This window comes from Ailuropoda melanoleuca, chromosome 14 (genome assembly GCF_002007445.2).
Source record: "Ailuropoda melanoleuca isolate Jingjing chromosome 14, ASM200744v2, whole genome shotgun sequence".
In the NCBI taxonomy this organism is placed as follows: Eukaryota; Metazoa; Chordata; class Mammalia; order Carnivora; family Ursidae; genus Ailuropoda; species Ailuropoda melanoleuca.
The window spans coordinates 69,260,511-69,278,691 of NC_048231.1; the positions used below are offsets into that span (position 1 = coordinate 69,260,511).

Genomic DNA, 18,181 nt, shown 5'->3' on the forward strand with positions numbered 1-18,181 from the left:
TTTCCTCTTCTCTTTTGTTCCCTCTCCTGATCTGAATTCTTTCCCTCCAAGCAAGACAAGGCGGCTCTGAACAGCTTTCCCTCCTTGGAAGAGCTGTTCACCTGTCTCAGAATGATTCCAGGCCAGTGAAGCCACAGCCAGGATAATGCCTCCTTCAGAGATAGACAAGCACATGGGTGCCTGGTCCACCATTTAAAACTCAAGAATATAGCCCTTTCCTCACGTTGAATCCAGGCTTGCTTTAAGAAGCCTGCGTCTGAGAGGACTTCATATCCTCATTTCCTTCTTTCTGTGCTCTTGAGGAAAAAGAACATCTAGAATAATCTTGTTACAAGTCTGGTCCCCCCAAAGGATTTATGCATCAAGGTATCACTGTTTTCCCAGTATTTCTTTAGTTCGGTAAACCCAGTGGCAGTAGCGACGCTAAGACCTCTGTCAGTACTTATCCAACCCCCTCGGTATGAAAAGTGGCTTTCCTGAGCCTTCTATGAAGGGACCTACTAATGCAGTATTAGAGAGTGTCACCCATTCCCATCCCGTTCTGTCCCTTATTCCCGTATCTGTTTCCCAGCTCCAGCCAGACAGAAATTCTGGAGCTGTCAGTTTCATAGTTGTGGTTGGCACTGTGCTAATAACACAGTAGAAAGGTGGATTGGGTACCACCTCCAGTCTTAGTGAGTTACCAATCAATTAGGAGAGAGAGAGCTAAATTAAATACAAGTCAACCTGCTTTATAGTGGCTTCCATACCCATTATAGTGAAATAGTTAATTCTGTACAAAGAATAGAAAAACTTCAGAGAGGAAGTGCTATTTAGACTCACCTTTAAAGAATGAGAATTTTCTGTTCAAGTGTAAAAAGTGTCAAAATGACATTTTAGGCAGAAAACGTTTGGTGAAGGCAGAGAGAAGATGCAGTGTTTTATGCATGTACCTGTGTGCCTGAGACTGGGACGTATATTAAGATTCAGGCAGCAGAAGAGGGACAGTAATGTTTCAAGTAATAAAAATGCTGTAGTAGTCAAAGAAAGATTAGTCTAGGAAAGGTTCTTGTGTTGGCCTTATTTGGCCGAATAGCCATGCAAATTTAGTGGATGGTGAATAAATATTTATGAAGCATAATTTAATAGAAATGTTGTTCAAACTAGGTTTTTTCATGTGGTTAAGATTCAGGCCAAGAAGAAGAGGATGAAGATTTTGAGTAAAGGTTGTGTTTAGATGTCCTTTTGGTGTTGTAACGTACAGCTTTGTGTCTCTGAAGTCAGCAGATACTTAGTGCCTTCAGTGTGTCTGGTGACGGACTCGGATCTGGGGATACAGTTACATAAAAACAATACCGATCACATCCAGTGGACACCTGTTCATTCCTCTATTACTGAAGTTCTCCTCGGTACTGGGATCCAGATCATTCAAGTTCCTTTTCTTCCAGCTTCCCTCAGTACAAAGCAAAGCTGGAACATGGTCCTTGGACGAAAGTAGACGTCCAGCCGATCTGCTTGTTCAGATCGCCTCTACCACTAACAGGCACAGTGTGCATGGGAATATCTGAAACATTAGCGGGCTGTCTAGTTTTCACACAATTAAGATGATCAAGGCAGTGGGGCACCTGGGTGACTCGGACAGTTAAGCTCTGACTCTTGATCTCAGCTCAGGTCTTGATCTCAGTGTCATGAGTTTAAGCCCCGTATTAGGCTTCGACTTAAAAAAAAAAAAAAAGCTTACTAAAAAAAAAAAATCAAGCCATTAGCTTCAAGTTTTCCTGTTCTTCAAAGGAAAGTACTTTTTCTAACGTATTTTTTTCTGAATTATGTTCTTAAATGTGCAGTTTATCAGCCATGTAGACACTATAAAAACGGAGTGTCAGAAGTCGCTGTCAAATGCTTGGGGCATGTTAGAATTGCATACCTGGAAAAAAAAAATTGAATTGCTTGGCAACTCTACACCGTGGCTCTGCAGGTTGGGTTTTTTCCACTCTGTAACCATTACGTAATTCAGACAGATTGCAAATTACCTCTCTGTATTTATTCCCTCCCTTCCAAAGGTTTGATCTTGCCCAAGTATTAACACTCATAAGCTTTTATGACCAAATTATTTGACAATAAGAAGCATGTAAATGAGGAACTCGTGCCAACAGGATTTCCTGCAGTCTCTCTTCTCCATAAGAGGATCATTCTCCGCCTTGATTTCTTCTAGATTATGTTGTATGACAGTTCATAGAAGAACTTTAGGAAACTGAATAAGGAGCCAAATTTTAATGAAAATGTGTATGTCAGTTCTAAAATTATATGTAATTGTGTTTAAATCCAATGTTTAAAAAAGCTCCTTTCCTGCTTTTTTTAAATTTCTTTTATTCCTTTTTTTTTTTTAATTTCCCTTGTGGTCATATAATTGAATCCCTGAAGTAAATACTCATACATTCCTCATACTAATTTAGATTTCTCCTAATACTAAAATTGTGCTTAGAAAAGCAAAGTCTTCTGGGATTAACCTATGAAATATAAAGAAAACAATTCATTATAGAAGAATATTCTGTCATGTTTTACCGTCTGCATGAATGTTAAATGGTGGTTCTTCTATAAGTGTTGGGGCTTCTTTTGATACCACCCCTGGCCTTCTGGGCTTTCTCTGGCCCCCAGCCCTCTTCTCCAGGAGATGTGGGAAAGGGAATGCTCTACTTCTGGCAAGTAGATGGTGTTACTGGCATTGGTGAGAGCCGGTGGACTGCATTTGAGGGGGAGTGGTGATGAGTAAGGACTCGTCACCTGTAAGCCCTGGAGAACAGGTGAAGTAACATCGATCTAGAAAGAGCCCCCAGTCCCAGGGACAGTGACCCCAGCCACGAAAAGAGCAACTGTAGAGAGTGGTACATTGTGTAGAAGTGGACTGTGGGCTTGTTCTGGTCAATTCATACCACTACATCTTGCACTATACAAAAAGCTTCTTCGTCAGCTAGGATACCTAGAATTTACATAGTGGCCTAGCATGAACTGTTGATAGAGTGATACAGGCAATGATTCAGTAGCATTCCTTGAGAAATTGGGAGGAGTACATAGGCTTTAGGTCTTTTGCCCTTAATCTCATTTTCCCTTAAAAAAGATATGTTCTAAAAGTTGGAGCTTGAAAATGGTGTACTTTTGGGGCATCTGGGTAGCTCAGTTGGTTAAGCTTCCGACCCATGATTTCAGCTCAGGTTATGATCTCAACATCATGGGATCAAGCCCCCACATGGAAGTCTGCGCTTAGCAGGGATGAGATTCTCTCCCTCTGCACCCCCTCCCACTCACGTCCTCACCGTCTCTCAAAACAATAAATCTTTTTTAAAAATGGCATACTTTAGGCATTTTTCTATAAAGACACTTGTGCCGAGAAATAAGCATTGGTTCTCCATGACCTACCAAATTAAATTGCTTCTCTTCTTGTCTTTTAAACTTTGAACAGTTGCTGCAACCAGTCTTTCCAGCATCTACCCCCATTGCCCCTGCCCTTCCCCTACATTTGCCCTAAATCATCTTTCACCAAATGTCCTAATTCCCTCTTTGCTTGGAATACCCTTTGAGGGCCTTCTCCAATGCCACCTTCCTCCTTTTCTTCCAGATGTGAGCTCTCCCTGTTTTCAGTGTTCAGAGTTCTACAAAGTCTTAGGGTCACTGAATACTTACAACCTCAACATTAAAGGTTATTAAGGTCCTTGAGGAGCAGAAATGACTGTGCAAGTTGAACTTGGCTTAATCTGTTTGAGAATATTGATTACTCTTGGCTTTTTCTTGGGCAAAATTTTGAGCTAATGCCTTGGGATTTATGTCTCTCTGCCATATCCTTGAGCACTTCTAGTTTTGTGTGTTGTCTGATTTTCCTATTTGATCTCTCAAAACTAAGTTACTTCTTAAGTAAAATCCAATTGGTCAATAAACATTGTTGGTTTATTTGTTTTTCGTTGATTAATAAAGGGACATCCCTGGATGTTACCTACAGACAGAGATTTCTTTAGCGTAACCAAAAAATTAGAAATGAAATCCGTTTTTTTCAGGATCTTGCCACCACCTCAAACTTTTCATAATTTAAATCTTCCCTTTTTACCTAGTCATGTAATTCCAGCACTTAAAAAACATTTGTTCATTGCAGTAGAGGAGCTAATACAAAACAATGTGCAAACACCAAGCGCATGTAAAGACACTTTGTCCCCTGGTGTCACAGCTTTACAGAAGTTTGTTTTGATGACCCTAATAAGAAAACTGACCCCTTCAGAATGGGTTTCATATGTACCTCTCTAACTTGTTTTTCATTTGTAAGAAGGGCTTTTTGTGCTTCCTTTTCTCCTCTGTCCGGAATGCCAAATTCTAACTTCAGTTCTATTCTCGGAGTCAAGCCGTTGGGACATCTCACTGCCAGTTTCAATATCAGACTCTTTGGAAGCTGGTGACCTTTTGTCCTGCACACCACGCCCGCCTGTGCTCCAAGTGCTGCTGCTTCCTTCATTCCTGATGCCCGGATGGAAGCCAGATCTTTCTGTATGAAGCTGGATAGGTCAGACAGCTTGCAGTAAAATTTGAGCCCATTACCCTAAAGGAAATCACTGGTGTTAGAAGCTAGAAGTGAGGGGCGCCTGGGTGGCACAGCGGTTAAGCGGTCTGCCTTCAGCTCAGGGCGTGATCCCAGCGTTCTGGGATCGAGTCCCACATCGGGCTCTTCTGCTGGGAGCCTGCTTCTTCCTCTCCCACTCCCCTGCTGTGTTCCCTCTCTCGCTGGCTGTCTCTCTGTCACATAAATAAATAAAATCTTAAAAAAAAAAAAAAAAGAAGTGAAACCAGGCTCCCAGCACCTCCTAATTAGCAGATGAAAAGAAGTATTTTTTTTTTAACATTTATTTTAGAGAGTGAGCGCCCATGTGGGTGTGTGTAAGATCGGAAGAAGCAGAGGCAGGGGGAAGGGAAGAGAATCCTCAAGCAGACTCCATGCCAAGCATGGAGCCCATCACCGGACTTGATCTCACGACCTTGAGTTCATGACTTGAGCCAAAATCAGGAGTTGGATGCTTCACTGACTGAGCCACCCAGGCACCCCTGAAAAGAAGTATTTCAGACCAGCAAGATAATTCTTCACCTCCCACTTCTTTCAATTGGCTGAATCTTTTTCTGTATCAATAGGCAGATTTGAAGTTTTGAATCTTTTCCTAAAAGCATTAAAATAGACAATGACAAGTTATGGGGTAATTGCCATTTAGTCAGAAAAAACCCAACTAAAAATCATCCGGTTATACTTCAGTATCTTTATATTCTTGTTTTCAACTGAGTGTTAAAAAGTTTCTACAAAAATTTTCACAGATATCACTCATAGGATATCAGCTCTCTTCTGTGTATTGTAGATTTCTGTCCATTATAATCTCTAATTGTTGCTCTAAAATTTACCTTTTGTCTAAAAATATTGATACCTAAATCTTAAAGGCTATTTCATATGTAGATTTTTCCTACATTGACCTTCCTTTTGAAAAATATTTATTCTTCCATGATCTTTTGGAAGTACTTTTAAATCAACTCAGTACACTAATCTTAACATCCAATCAGTTTTTTCTGGATGGCTGATCTCACTTTTAACACTGCTCTGCAATTTTCTTAATAAAAATCCTATTTAAAGGTAACATTACCTTTTTAAAGGTATTCTTGCTTCATGGGGTGCCTGAGGGGCTCAGTCGGTCAAGTGTTGCACTCCTGATTTCGGCTCAGGTCATGATCTCAGGGTCATGAGATGGAGCCCTGAATCGGGCTCCCCACTGGGTGTAGAGCCTGCTTAGGATTGTCTCTCTCCCTCTCCCACTGCCCCTCCCCCTGCTCACACATACCGTCTTTCTAAAATAAATCTTTAATAAAAATGAAAAGTATTCTTACTTCTTGAAGGCAGGTTATAAGCACAGAATGTTAGTGTCTTTAACTGTAATTTGCTGCAGCCTTACGAGTATTTTAATTTTTTATTTTTTATTGAAATCCTACAGTATTAGTTTCAGGCATACAACATAGTGACCAACAGTTACATACGTTATGAAATGCTCACCATGGTAAGAATAGTTCATCTGTCGCCATGCAAATATTACTGATGATATTTCTTATGCTGCACTTGTCATTTCTATTACTGATTTCATAATTGGAAGTTATAAGATGCTTCAAAAGGTTTTATATCCTTTGAATTAATAAAAACCTGAGTGTACATATCAGATGAGAGCCCAGCCACATGGTTTGGCAAGGCCTTGTAATATATCTGCTGATACTCTTAAAAATCCATCTGCCTGAGTAGTGATTGCTGGCACATTTCTTTCTCTGTAAAGGAAGAGATGAAAATGTCCTTTGACAGCTTACTCTGTATGTGGAGAAGGGAAAGACGGGGTGCTTTTCAGCACACTGCACAATTCATATAGGCCTGCTCTGTCTCCGTCTGCAGGAGTTGAAATCTTCCTGCTGGTTATTACTCCTTTTCTTCTTTATGAAATCACTTTGAAAGTTCCTTGTCTTTGGGACTTGTTTAAAATATGAATAAGAAGTTTGACATAACTCCAAACAGTGGGAAGGAGCAGGAAGCTCAGTTGAGGACCGTGGGAATTCCAGGGAACAGGCTCCGTCAAAGCTAGATTTCTGCACTCTGGATCTTTACTTTTGCACTTGTGACTTGGGGCAGGTGAAAGAGACAGTGTCCCAAGTTCACTCTAACGGCGTTAAATAACACCATAGTAACCGAAGCTATCAAGCTCCTCTTCACGCCAGAAACGAGGGAAATGCCTAGAAAAACAAAAACAGAGCTACTACTAACTTAATCATATTTTTGTTGGACTAGGAAGATGCAGCTGAACTTGAGGATTTTAAATTCCTTCAAAATGTTACTGTTTCACAGCATTATTTCACAGTTGCCATTAAGCTCTTCAAGCCTTGCATTTGTATACGTAGGGAGAGTTCTGCTGATGTCCTGGAAATCTGTAACCCTGTATTCTGCAGCCTCACTACCCTTGCCAAGAAGCCCTGATTTCCCAAAGGGGAATAGAATAGTGCCTTCAGCGTGAGGTGAGAGCTTTGGTTACAGACATGGTTCTGCAGTAATACCCAGATCAAGGAATGACAAGGCCGAATGCAGAAATAGAGCTCAAATGATCCTGATTATTGTGTAAAAACAGTATTCCAATAGAAAAGACGTTTACTAATTCAACTGTGACAGAACATACAGTTCTGTTGCTGAGTATGTAAATGTCAGGAGCTCAAGGAGGAATATATGGGAGAGCTCTAACCCAGAAGGGGCATGTGTGCCCCTGGGAGCATTACTCCAGACACAGCAGTGTCCCTGATGTCTCTTCCAGCAAATACGACAAAAGGTGGTGATGGCTAGAAGCAAGAGCGCTGGCAAAAAGTCTTAGTCATATGAGAATGAAGCATTATTGTCTCCTGATTAGCAGAAATATCAAGTATCCCTTAAAAGAGAAGTTGATGGCAGAGAATTAGAGAATCGTCTAATTTTAGAGCTTAGAGATGTATCCAAACCTGACGTTTTGCAGATGGGAATACTGCTGGCTTAGAGAGGTATGACTTGTCACAATCCGTTCAGGATGATTAAGGCTTCGATCCAAGGACCAAAGGTTCCATTCTGTATCTTCCTCTGCCCACTTCCTGGTCCTGTTTGATTCTAGCTTGAGAGAAGAAGCTTTGTCACAAATAATTTACCTGTAAAGAGAGATATAATTGTGTGGATGTGTCCGGCAAATTAAGGTTGTCGTCCTTCTGACCCTTCATCAGTGCCAACTAAGATGGTAGAAAGTTGTAATTGAATCCAGTGATACAGACATTTCCGTATAATAGTTCCTTGGCCTGTGAGAGCATCAGATGGGCAATTTGAGTAGTTCTTTGTGGCAAAACCCAATATAGCTTAATATATTCTCCACAGATGATGTCACATTTCTGGGAAAGTGCTAGGAGATTTTGACAACAGTAATATATGTTATATTTTTATATATACATTACATAAATATGTAAAACTAAATTCTTACGTGTATATATACTGGAATTTGAAATCATGACACAGGAACAGACAAATGAACTATCTATCCCCCCCAAGATTGTTCTATGAAGAGGAAGGGTACAGCTGGCCCTCCACCCCTGACATCAGTCTGAAAGGTTCATACGTTCTCTTACAGTTTATTTTGTGACTTCTTACAGAATTATAATCTAGAAAAATTTTTAAACTTCAAATTTTCAGTTGTAATTTCTTAGAAGCAGCATATGAGAAGAGGAAATATTTAGGAAATTGAAGTTCAGATCAGAGTATAAATTCCACTTGTTATTTTTATTAGCTGGATGACTTTCTGAACTTTGTTCCCAAATCTGTAAAATAGGGTGATGGTGATGAAAATATCCCAGTGAGGTTCTGAATGTTAAAAATAGACACGAAAGCTTTAACAGATCTTACATAAATGTGGGTATTTTCATTTCTTATTTCTTGGCATGATCTATAAATTAATATTTCCTTTTTTGTTATCTGGACATTTCCGTTTAAAAATGTCAGTTTATCCTGATATTAATGTAATGTCAAATCCTGGAATCTAGTAGAAATGAGATTGCCTTCTCATGCTTTGCATGATTCCATAGACTTAACTCCTATATTCTTGAATCTTTTGAGTATCAGAATTTATTTTTGAGTTCTGCCTTCATACAAAGCCTCACCTAGTCATTTTGGATCCTATCCCCAAACTTTTTAGCTCCATTATGTCACTTCTGATGTATAACAACTGAAACCATTCTTACAGCTGTAGGTACAGGCATAGCATGGTGCTCTATAAAGAATACTTTCCTTTTTTCTATTTCCTGATCATTTTCAAAACTTGTTGACCTTCATGACTGCAGAGTACCTTGAGTCCATGGCCTCAGAGCATGGCCCATCATAATCTTGTTAATAAGCAATCCTACAATTTGGATTGCTTTTACCAGTGTATTGTATTTAGCTTTTTGAGGCTTATCTTTCACCTGTCTGCAAATCAGGGTGGTTCTTAGTTTAGATTGCTTGTTAATTTTTACACTATCAATTCTTAAAATATATAGCAATGCTTCTGGTATTCTTATTTGGGACTTGGGTAACATTAGAAGTTTACTATCAACCAGCCCTTGTTGGGGCTCAACTGCTACAACCTGTAAACCTTGATTTGTTGACCAGATATTAAAGGCCATCCCATGCCAAGTACTGTAGTAAAGGCTTGTATACAGAAGGAAGCTAGACAGATAAAGTGTAAGCTCTCCTGAAACTCATATTGCAGTGAGGGGAAGGGAAACCACAGACCAGTATAAGAATTAATAAAATAGACCTAAAACAAGATGACATGATGGAGAGTCACTTCAGATAAAGTCAAACGGTAGTAGAGCATGAAGAAATTGACACTGCAAGAGAGACTAAGGGTAGTTGGAGTCATGACTTCAGTGAGAAGGTGAGAGGAGATGTGAGGTAGAGCACAGCTGGAGGGTTCACCTTTGATAGATACAGGAATACAACAGCCTTGTTCCAGTTATGCCATGGTTATAGTTTCCTGCTCCCAATAGGAACTCTTGACCCTGTTCTTAGTAGCAACAATTAATTTCAAGGTATTCTTTTCATGATGTCTCTTGGGCACTAGAGATTTGGGAAACTGGAATTGAAAATACCCAGATGCACATACCCAGGGGCAGTCACAACAAATCTTAAGCATAGTTCCCAAAATTAAGCTATTTCTTTAAAATTTTCAGATTCCTTTGACTCTAGAAAATATGACCTATGATAGAATACCTTAAATGATCATATAATGTACCATTTACTGGAGATGCTAATATGATCTACTCTGTCTACATTGACTATTGGATAAAAATGACTCTACTTGTTTGATGCTTATGGGGTTCTGAAAGCATAGAGGTGGGAAAAGCTGAGAGTATACAGGTAGTAAACTGTGCCATTGGCAATCTAATTAAAAAAATTTTTTTCTTTAGTGCACAAGATTTTAGACCCTAAAAAACAGTAAAATGTTCCCAACATATCTTTTAAACATAAAAGAATCATAAACAGGACAAAAGCACACAAAGTTGCAGACAGTCTCATGAGTATAGGTGCAAAAATCATAAAGTATGTGTGAATCTAAACCAGCACTGTAATGAAAGCTTAGTAAACATCCCCACGTGGGACTTACACCAGGAATGCAAAGATGATTCAACTTTAGGAAATCTAGAATGTGATCAGTTAATAGATCAAAGGAGAAAACATTTTTATTGTCTCCATGGTTGCTGAAGAGGTAGTTGGTAAAACTCGGGATCCTTCCTGATACAGCTGTTGGTAAAACTCAGAAAAATATTTCCATAGTATCAAATTAGTGGCCAATAACAGACTTAAAGGAAGAACAGGAGATTTTCTCATTAAAGAACAAAAGTGTATATATAAACATATATACACATGTAAAAATATTTTTACAAAAAAGGTATCATTTTGTATTATTTGTCCCTAGGAAACTGAAGAGAAACAACTGTGAATTTATTAGAACTCATGTGTTAGAAAATGAATGTTTAGGGGCGCCTCCGTGGCACAGCGGTTAAGCGTCTGCCTTCGGCTCAGGGCGTGATCCCGATGTTATGGGATCGAGCCCCACATCAGGCTCTTCTGCTATGAGCCTGCCTCTTCCTCTCCCATTCCCCCTGCTTGTGTTCCCTCTCTCACGCTGTCTCTATCTCTGTCGAATAAATAAATAAAATCTTTAAAAAAAAAAAAAAAGAAAATGAATGTTTAAAAAACCAGATAGCCTAGATAAAATGGATAAACACCTAGGAAAGACATAACAACTAAAACTTAAAATAGAAATTCTTAATAGACCTATATAATAAGAGAGAGAATTAGTAATTTTTAAAGAACCCCAGAAAAGCCAGAGCCCAGATGCCTTCAACTGTGAATTCTACCAAAGGTTAAAAAAAAAAAAAATTAACACCAACACTTCACAAATCTTTTTAAAGCATAAGAGGAGAATCCAACTTATTCTGTGAGGGCCAGTATCAACCCAAACTGAAGATATGACAAGAAAACTACAGACCAATATCTCTTATAAATAGACACAATTTCTGAACAAAGTACTAGCAAAATGAATCTGGAAACATATAAAGAGGATTATGTGCCATGATCAAATGAGATTAATGCAAGGTTGGATCAAATGGGATTAAAGAAACCAATGTAGAACCTTTAATAGGATAAAGGACAAAAGCCATGTGATAATAGATGCAGAAAAGGCATCTGACAAAATTCAACACTCTTTTATTTTAAAAGATACTAAAGGACAAATAGAAGGGAACTTCCTCAATCTGGTAATGCTATCTATGAGAAACTTGGAACTAACGTCATACTTAGTGGTGAAGAGCTGGATGCTTCCCTCATAAGACTGTCGACAAGGATTTTCACTGCCAGTACTTTTTTCAAAATTGTATTAAAGGTTCAAACCACGGCAATTGGGCAAGAAAAATTAGCATTCAGTTTAGAAAGAAAGTAAAATTCTCTGTTTATGGCTGTTGTGATCTTGTATGTGAAAAAAATCCTAAGCACCAACAAGAAACTATTATAACTGAAAATAAGTTAAGCAAGGTTGCAGGATATACAAGATCAATACCCAAAAATCAATTGTATTTCTGTATATTAACAATGAGCAATCCAAAAACAGAATTAAGAATACAATTCCACTTACAACAGCATTTTAAAAAATAAAAATTTAAAAGTAGAAGGCTTATATACCGAAAACTGGAAAACATCATTGAAAGAAATTAAGTAGAAAGACATCCCATGTTCATGGATTAGAAGAGTATTGTTAAGATGGCAGTATTTTCCAAATCTCTAGATTCAGTCCAATCCCTATCAAAATCTTAGCTGCCTTCTTACAGAAATTGATAAGCTGATCCTGAAACTAATATGGAAATGCAAGGAAACCAGAATACCTGTTTGGAAAGGAAAAGCAAAGTTAGAGGACTTCTGCTTTTGATTTCAGAAATGACTACAAAGCTATAGTAATCAAGACTAATACTGCATAAGGATAGATATATAAACAGAATTGAGAGCCCAGAAATAGACCCATGCATTGATAGCTAATTGATTTTCAACAAGAGTGCCAAGACCACTGGATGGAAATTATAGTCTTTTCAACAAATGGTGCCAGGACAACTGAATAGTCACATGCGAAATTACGAAGTTAGACCCGAACATTACACCTGTATATACGAGAAATAATTCAAAATGGATCATTGACCTAAATGTATGAACTAAAACTATACAACTTTTAGAAGAAAATGTAGGTGTAAATCATTATGATCTTGGATTGGGCAGTGGTTTGTTAGAAATGACAAAAGCCCAAGTGACTAAAAAAAAAAAATTGTGCTTCATTGAAAGTAAAAATGTGTGTTGTGTGCCTGGGTGGCTCAGTCGGTTAGGCATCCAGCTCTTGATTTCGCTTTGGGTCATGATCTCGGGAGTGTGGGATTGAGCCCCATGTCGGGCTCCGTGCTCAGCGAGGAGTCTGCTAGGAATTCTCTCTCTTCCTGTCCTTCTACCCCGCTTGCTGTCTCTGTCTCTCTCTCTAATATATAAATAAAATCTTTAAAAAAAAAAAAAAGTAAAATCTTGTGTGCTTCATAAGATGCTATCAGGAAAGTAAAAAACAATCCACAGAACAGGGGGAAGTATTTGCAAATCAGATACCTGATAAGAGACTTGTCCCTAAAATGTAGAAAAAATCTTTTCACCATTAAAAGGAAAAATAACCCACTTTAAAAATGGGCAAAGCATTTGCATAAACATTTCTCCAAAGAAGATCCATAAATGGCTAAAAAGCATATGAAAAAAGATGTTTAACATTATTAGTCTTTAGGGAAATCAAATCAAAATTTACCCCAACGAAGATGACTAGAATCAAAAAGATTATTATGATTGGTGAAGATGTGGAGCAACTGGAATCCTCATACATTGCTGGTGGGCATGTAAAATAGAAAACAGTTTGACAGTTCCTCAGATGTTAAGCATAGAGATGTGCCATATTCCAAGAGAATTGAAAACTTAAGTCCACGCAAGATGTTGTATGTAAGAGTTCATAGTAGCATTGCTTATAATAGCCCAAAAGTGAAAACCCAGACATTTATCAACTGATGAGTAAATCAATAAAATGTGGTATATGCACACAATAGAATATAATTAAGCCGTAGAAAGGAATATAAAGTTCTGATACACACCACAACACGAATGAACCTTGAAAAGATTTTGCTAAGTTAAACCAGACACAAAGGCCAAATACATTATGATTTATTTATATGAAATGTCCAGAATAGGCAGATCCGTAGGGACAGAAAATAGATTATAGTTGGTTACCAGGATCAAGGGGGGAGGGAAGGGGAGAGAGTGGCTGCTAATGGGTATGAAGCTTATTTTGGTGATAATGAAAACCTTCTGGAATTAGATAGTAGTGATGGTTGCACAATTCTGTGAATACCTTCAACACCACAGAATTGTATACAATTGACCCTTGAACAATGTGGGTTTGAACTTCACATTTCCATTTATATGTGGCTTTTTTAAAGATCAGTACAGTATCATAAATGTAGTTTCTCTTGTGATTTTCTTATTTTCTCTAGCTTGTTTTATTATAAGAATACAATATTTGGAGAGAAGATATATAAACATACAAAACGGGTTGACTGTTATCGGTAAGCCTTCTAGTCAACAGTAAGCTATTGGTAGTTTAGTTTTTTGGAAGTCAAAAGTTACATGCAGATTTTCAACTGTGTGGGAAGGTCAGTGCCCCTAGTGCCCATGTTATTCAAGGGTCAGCTGTACTTTGAAAGGTTGAACTTTGATATGTGAGTTATATCTCAATAGAGCTACTACTTAGTAAATGACTGATTTTTTTAAAGTAAATCTATTTTCTATATGCCATGAATGACAAATATAAAAATAGAATAAATGCATGATAAACTTTTGAGAAAGAAGGGAAATTATTCTACAGATAATAATATATATTATAGTATTTGATTAACAGAGTATGAACTTAACCACTGGGACGGACCAAAACAAATTTAAGAGGTCTCTTTAGAGAGAGACCTAAATGCATGTATTAGGAAAGCAATATATAGTAAAGATAGGGCTTTTCCTCAGTGGGAAAAATATAGATTATTCATGAAATGGTGACGTTCAGCACCTAGCTGACTTTAACAGTTGGCATTTGCCGTTGAAAATAGCAAAAAATAATCCTGGCAGGCTTAGGCAGAGACAAATTTACAGGAAGAATATTTGGTAGCTCAGTCAATAGGAAATCAAGCCAGAAGCTGGGAACAAAGCCTCCCTTGTTCCGCTGGCCTAGGATGCCACTGTGTTGCTGTCACAGGACTCTGCAGGGCTCTAGATCCCACCAGTGCCACCATGACTAAGTTCTAATAGTCTCTGTGTATTTCTGTCCCTGTTAAGACTCTGAGACTCGGGCAGAGCCCAGGACACAGGCCTGCATCTTTCCTACTGGGAATGGGGAAGAGGATATCTGCTCACCATCGGTACTGTGGTAGGAGGCAAGGCACTTAGCATCAACCCAGACAGGAAGGTACCCAAATGTTGGGAGCCAAAAATGACAGATTCCCACTAACATTTGGAGTAACTAAAATTAGAGCCATCCTTTATGTCATGGACCAAAATAAATTCTACATGAATTTAAAATGTAAATGTGAAACTTGAGACCATAAAATACTTGAAGAAAATATATGTGGATATTTATCTAATCTTGGTTTGGGGAAGTTGCTTAGCATGATATAAAAATGAGACAGCCATTAAAAATGTCAGTAGAGACCGTTAAATGACCCAGAATGGAATCAGTCTGTTAGATTTAAAAAAAATAAAAAAATAAAAAAAAATAATGGTATATACCAGCACATTAACAGTGGTTCTCTTTAGGCAAACTAGAAATTTTTCCTTTTTCTCCCCAATTTCAGTTTTGTTTTTCTTTTCAAAAGCTGTTACTACGTTTTAAATTTGGGAAGTGAGTGAGTTGGTTGGTTTGTAAGAATATAGGTATCTGGTTCTTTACAAGTACATTTTATGCTAAACCCTACAGAAGTAAGAATAACTCTTCAAAAAGTGGGTAATGAGACAGTTATGTGTAGACACCCCATCTCTTGTAAGAATAATGTTCAGATGGCTATTGGAATTTGCTCCATGTGGGGGCACTTCAAAAGAAAAACCTGAATAATTGAATTAGGACTATAAGAATGCCCCCCAAGATCATGATGTTTCTCTCACCTTCTCTAGTGTTTTTTGTCTTATTTTGTTTTTAAGAGAGCCCATCTGCTTGAGTAGGAATATACTAGTTTGTGCTCAGGGTATTTCCATCTAAGGGGAAACCTCACAGATGTAACAATTCTGGAGGTGATATTTACTGTGGTCTGTATTTCATTACTTCATACTCTCACCTCCGAGCAATGAGCTGCCTCAGCATTTCCTGTCGAGGCAGCCCTTAGATCCCTGGCATCTTGTTCGATCTCAGGTTCCTATCTCAATAAAGGATGCTCAACCTCTGTGCCCTAAGGGATGAGTTGGCTTCTTCCAGTGTAAAGGTGAATCTCCCGAATGGAATGAAGAGCTTCTAATAGAAACCTTGATACCAGAGGATGAGGGAGCCTTTCACGTTCCAGAAAGGCCATCATTGGCACATTATAGAAACAGACCAAGAGATCTGGAGAAGAAAAGAGAACACCGAAATGGCAGCTTATTCCCATTCTTGCTGCTCGATTGCTTTTCCTCCTTGTAAAAGAAAAATAATCATTCTGGCTTTGAATTTCTTTTCTAAGTGCCTGTAGCCTTAACTATTAAGAAGATATGAATCACTAAACGTGATCTTGCTGGGATTTTCTAGAGGAAATTGTCATGATGTAAGAGTTCTTCATATATATATATATATATGTATATATATATGAAAGACTTACTGATCCTTTTTTCTAGAACCATTTCCTCAGGGGACTCATTGAGCATTTCTATTATTTTTATTCCTCAGTCATAAACAGCATGACTCTCAACTTCTGTAAGTTTCAGAGTCCCCATGTCTTCATCCTTCATGTTAATATAGGACCCCATTGCCCTGGCCTGGAATTAAATTGGTGTACAACTGGTTTTGGCATTAGATGGTTTAGTTAGCCAGTCTCACCTAAGTCAGTTTGCAAGGTGGACACAAAACAGCTTGGGTATATTTGTATTTGCATGTGTATTTTTTTGAGCTACACATTGCATGAGAAGTTAGCAGTTTTCTTGTGTTTAAACTTTGTTTTTCTCTTGCATCTATATAGTTTGAAGACTTGGGGCAGGTAGCATCTAGATGGAAGAAAAAAATGTTTCTTTTTTTCTGATCGAAGCTAAGAAGAGTTATTCTTACCCTGATTTCCTTGGCATTAAAGTATTTCTATTCACTGTTCATGAAATCTGGGCATGCTCTAGTGAACACAGTGTCAATACCACAGTGGTTAGGAATGGGGAGAGTGGCAGGAGCTGCCCGGAGGCATCGTCCCTTTCCCTCCTCCTCCTGAGTGAATGAGGGAGGTTTACGTACATTGAGAGGAACACACAGCTGGGGGCCTCCTTCCAGCCTAGCAATCCTCAGTCAACCTGGCTACAGTCAGACTTACATCAGCATTTTTCTCCTCTCTTTCCAGGAGCTGCCTATTGCCAGTTCATGGACATGCTTTTTCCAGGCTGCATTAGTTTGAAGAAAGTAAAATTTCAAGCAAAGCTGGAGCATGAGTATATTCACAATTTTAAACTTCTGCAAGCATCGTTTAAGCGAATGAATGTCGATAAGGTAGGAAACTAATTTACACCTCCATAAAATGCATGGTCTTTCCTTAAAATTGTTTTTGTGCAAAAATCCAAAGATATATCAATGGCATATATCTTGATATTGTCAAAGTAGTTTGGGGTCTGTGCCTAGCATAAAGCATCAACCCTCACTTCCCATATTGAGGGAGGCTTTTCGTTTAAGGAAGTCTCTAAACTTACGCCATTAGATTAAAAACCCTAACAGTAATTACAAAGGTTAAAATGTTGTTACTGTGTTGGAGATGAAATATTTTTATGTTTGCCAGATGCTCTGTGGTTACAGTGAAAATGGCAGCTGTTTGTATCCCGTGTCCAAGATTTGAGCAAGTTGCTTGAATTCTTTTAGTTACCCATCAATAAAGTGGGACTAAAACCTCTTTCCCTGTGGTTATGAAGTCAGAGTGAGAGAATGCATGTCACCCTGTCCAGCATAGTGTATACAAGTTCTCACTCAGTGTCCATAAACTGCCCCTTTCCCCCCTTTGAATGTTATAATTTTGTTCTAGCGTGGTACAAATGAAGTAGACTGCAGTCCCATTAAAGGACTGTTGCTGAAGTCCACTCAGTCTCTGCATGCTTCCTGTTATGCAAATACATATTTAATCCGTATTCCTTATCTTGGATATAGTTCTTAGAGGGAACAGGTTTGGGAAGAAAGGAATTTTGAATAAGGGGAAAGAGAAAAAAGAAAAAAAAAACTTTTCTTGGCATCAATAGTAGCAGTAACTAGGCCATGGAAATGAAAAATTTTAATAATGTTACAAGAGACAAGTTAAAGGAAAAGAGAAAAGTTTGCTAAACTGTACATATTTTTTTTAAGATTTTATTTATTTATTTGACCGAAAGAGACAGCCAGCGAGAGGGGGAACACAAGCAGGGGGAGTGGGAGAGGAAGAAGCAGACTCCCAGCGAAGGCAGACGCTTAACGACTGAGCCACCCAGGCGCCCCTAAACTGTACATATTGTTAATGAAATTGATATCTTTCTAAATCAAAGCATTCTTATCAAACTGTTAAAATCTTGGCTGCTTGTTTTCTCAGAATTTTTATTTCTAAAGACCTACCTCTAACAGCTCAACCTTTTGGAGTCTTTTTAACTTTGTCCTTTGCTGTGGTTAATGTCCGATTAGCTCCTTCCATATGTATTGGAAACCAGAGCTACATAGGTTCTCCTTACTTATCAACAGTATTACTTCTCTATACATTTCTATATCCTTTCTCTAGACATGCTTCTAGATCAAAAAGAAAAACTCATAAATAGCTATGCAACAAATTACGGAGCTCTAGATCTCTGTGGAAGCGTATACAGAGAGAGTGGATGAGCCATTGTTAA

The 18,181-nt window shown here is 38.3% G+C and overlaps 1 protein-coding gene across 3 annotated transcripts in view; it reads left to right on the forward strand.

The window, feature by feature from the left end:
* The window catches only part of MAPRE2 (microtubule associated protein RP/EB family member 2), a 160,075-nt gene that overhangs the window by 104,768 nt on the left and 37,126 nt on the right, over nucleotides 1-18,181 (forward strand). For all 3 annotated transcript variants that reach the window (XM_011222881.3, XM_034643298.1, XM_002917594.4), the window contains one exon: nucleotides 16,687-16,832. In XM_011222881.3, coding sequence (XP_011221183.1) covers nucleotides 16,687-16,832 — 146 coding nt within the window. The remainder of the gene's footprint in view (nucleotides 1-16,686; nucleotides 16,833-18,181) is intronic.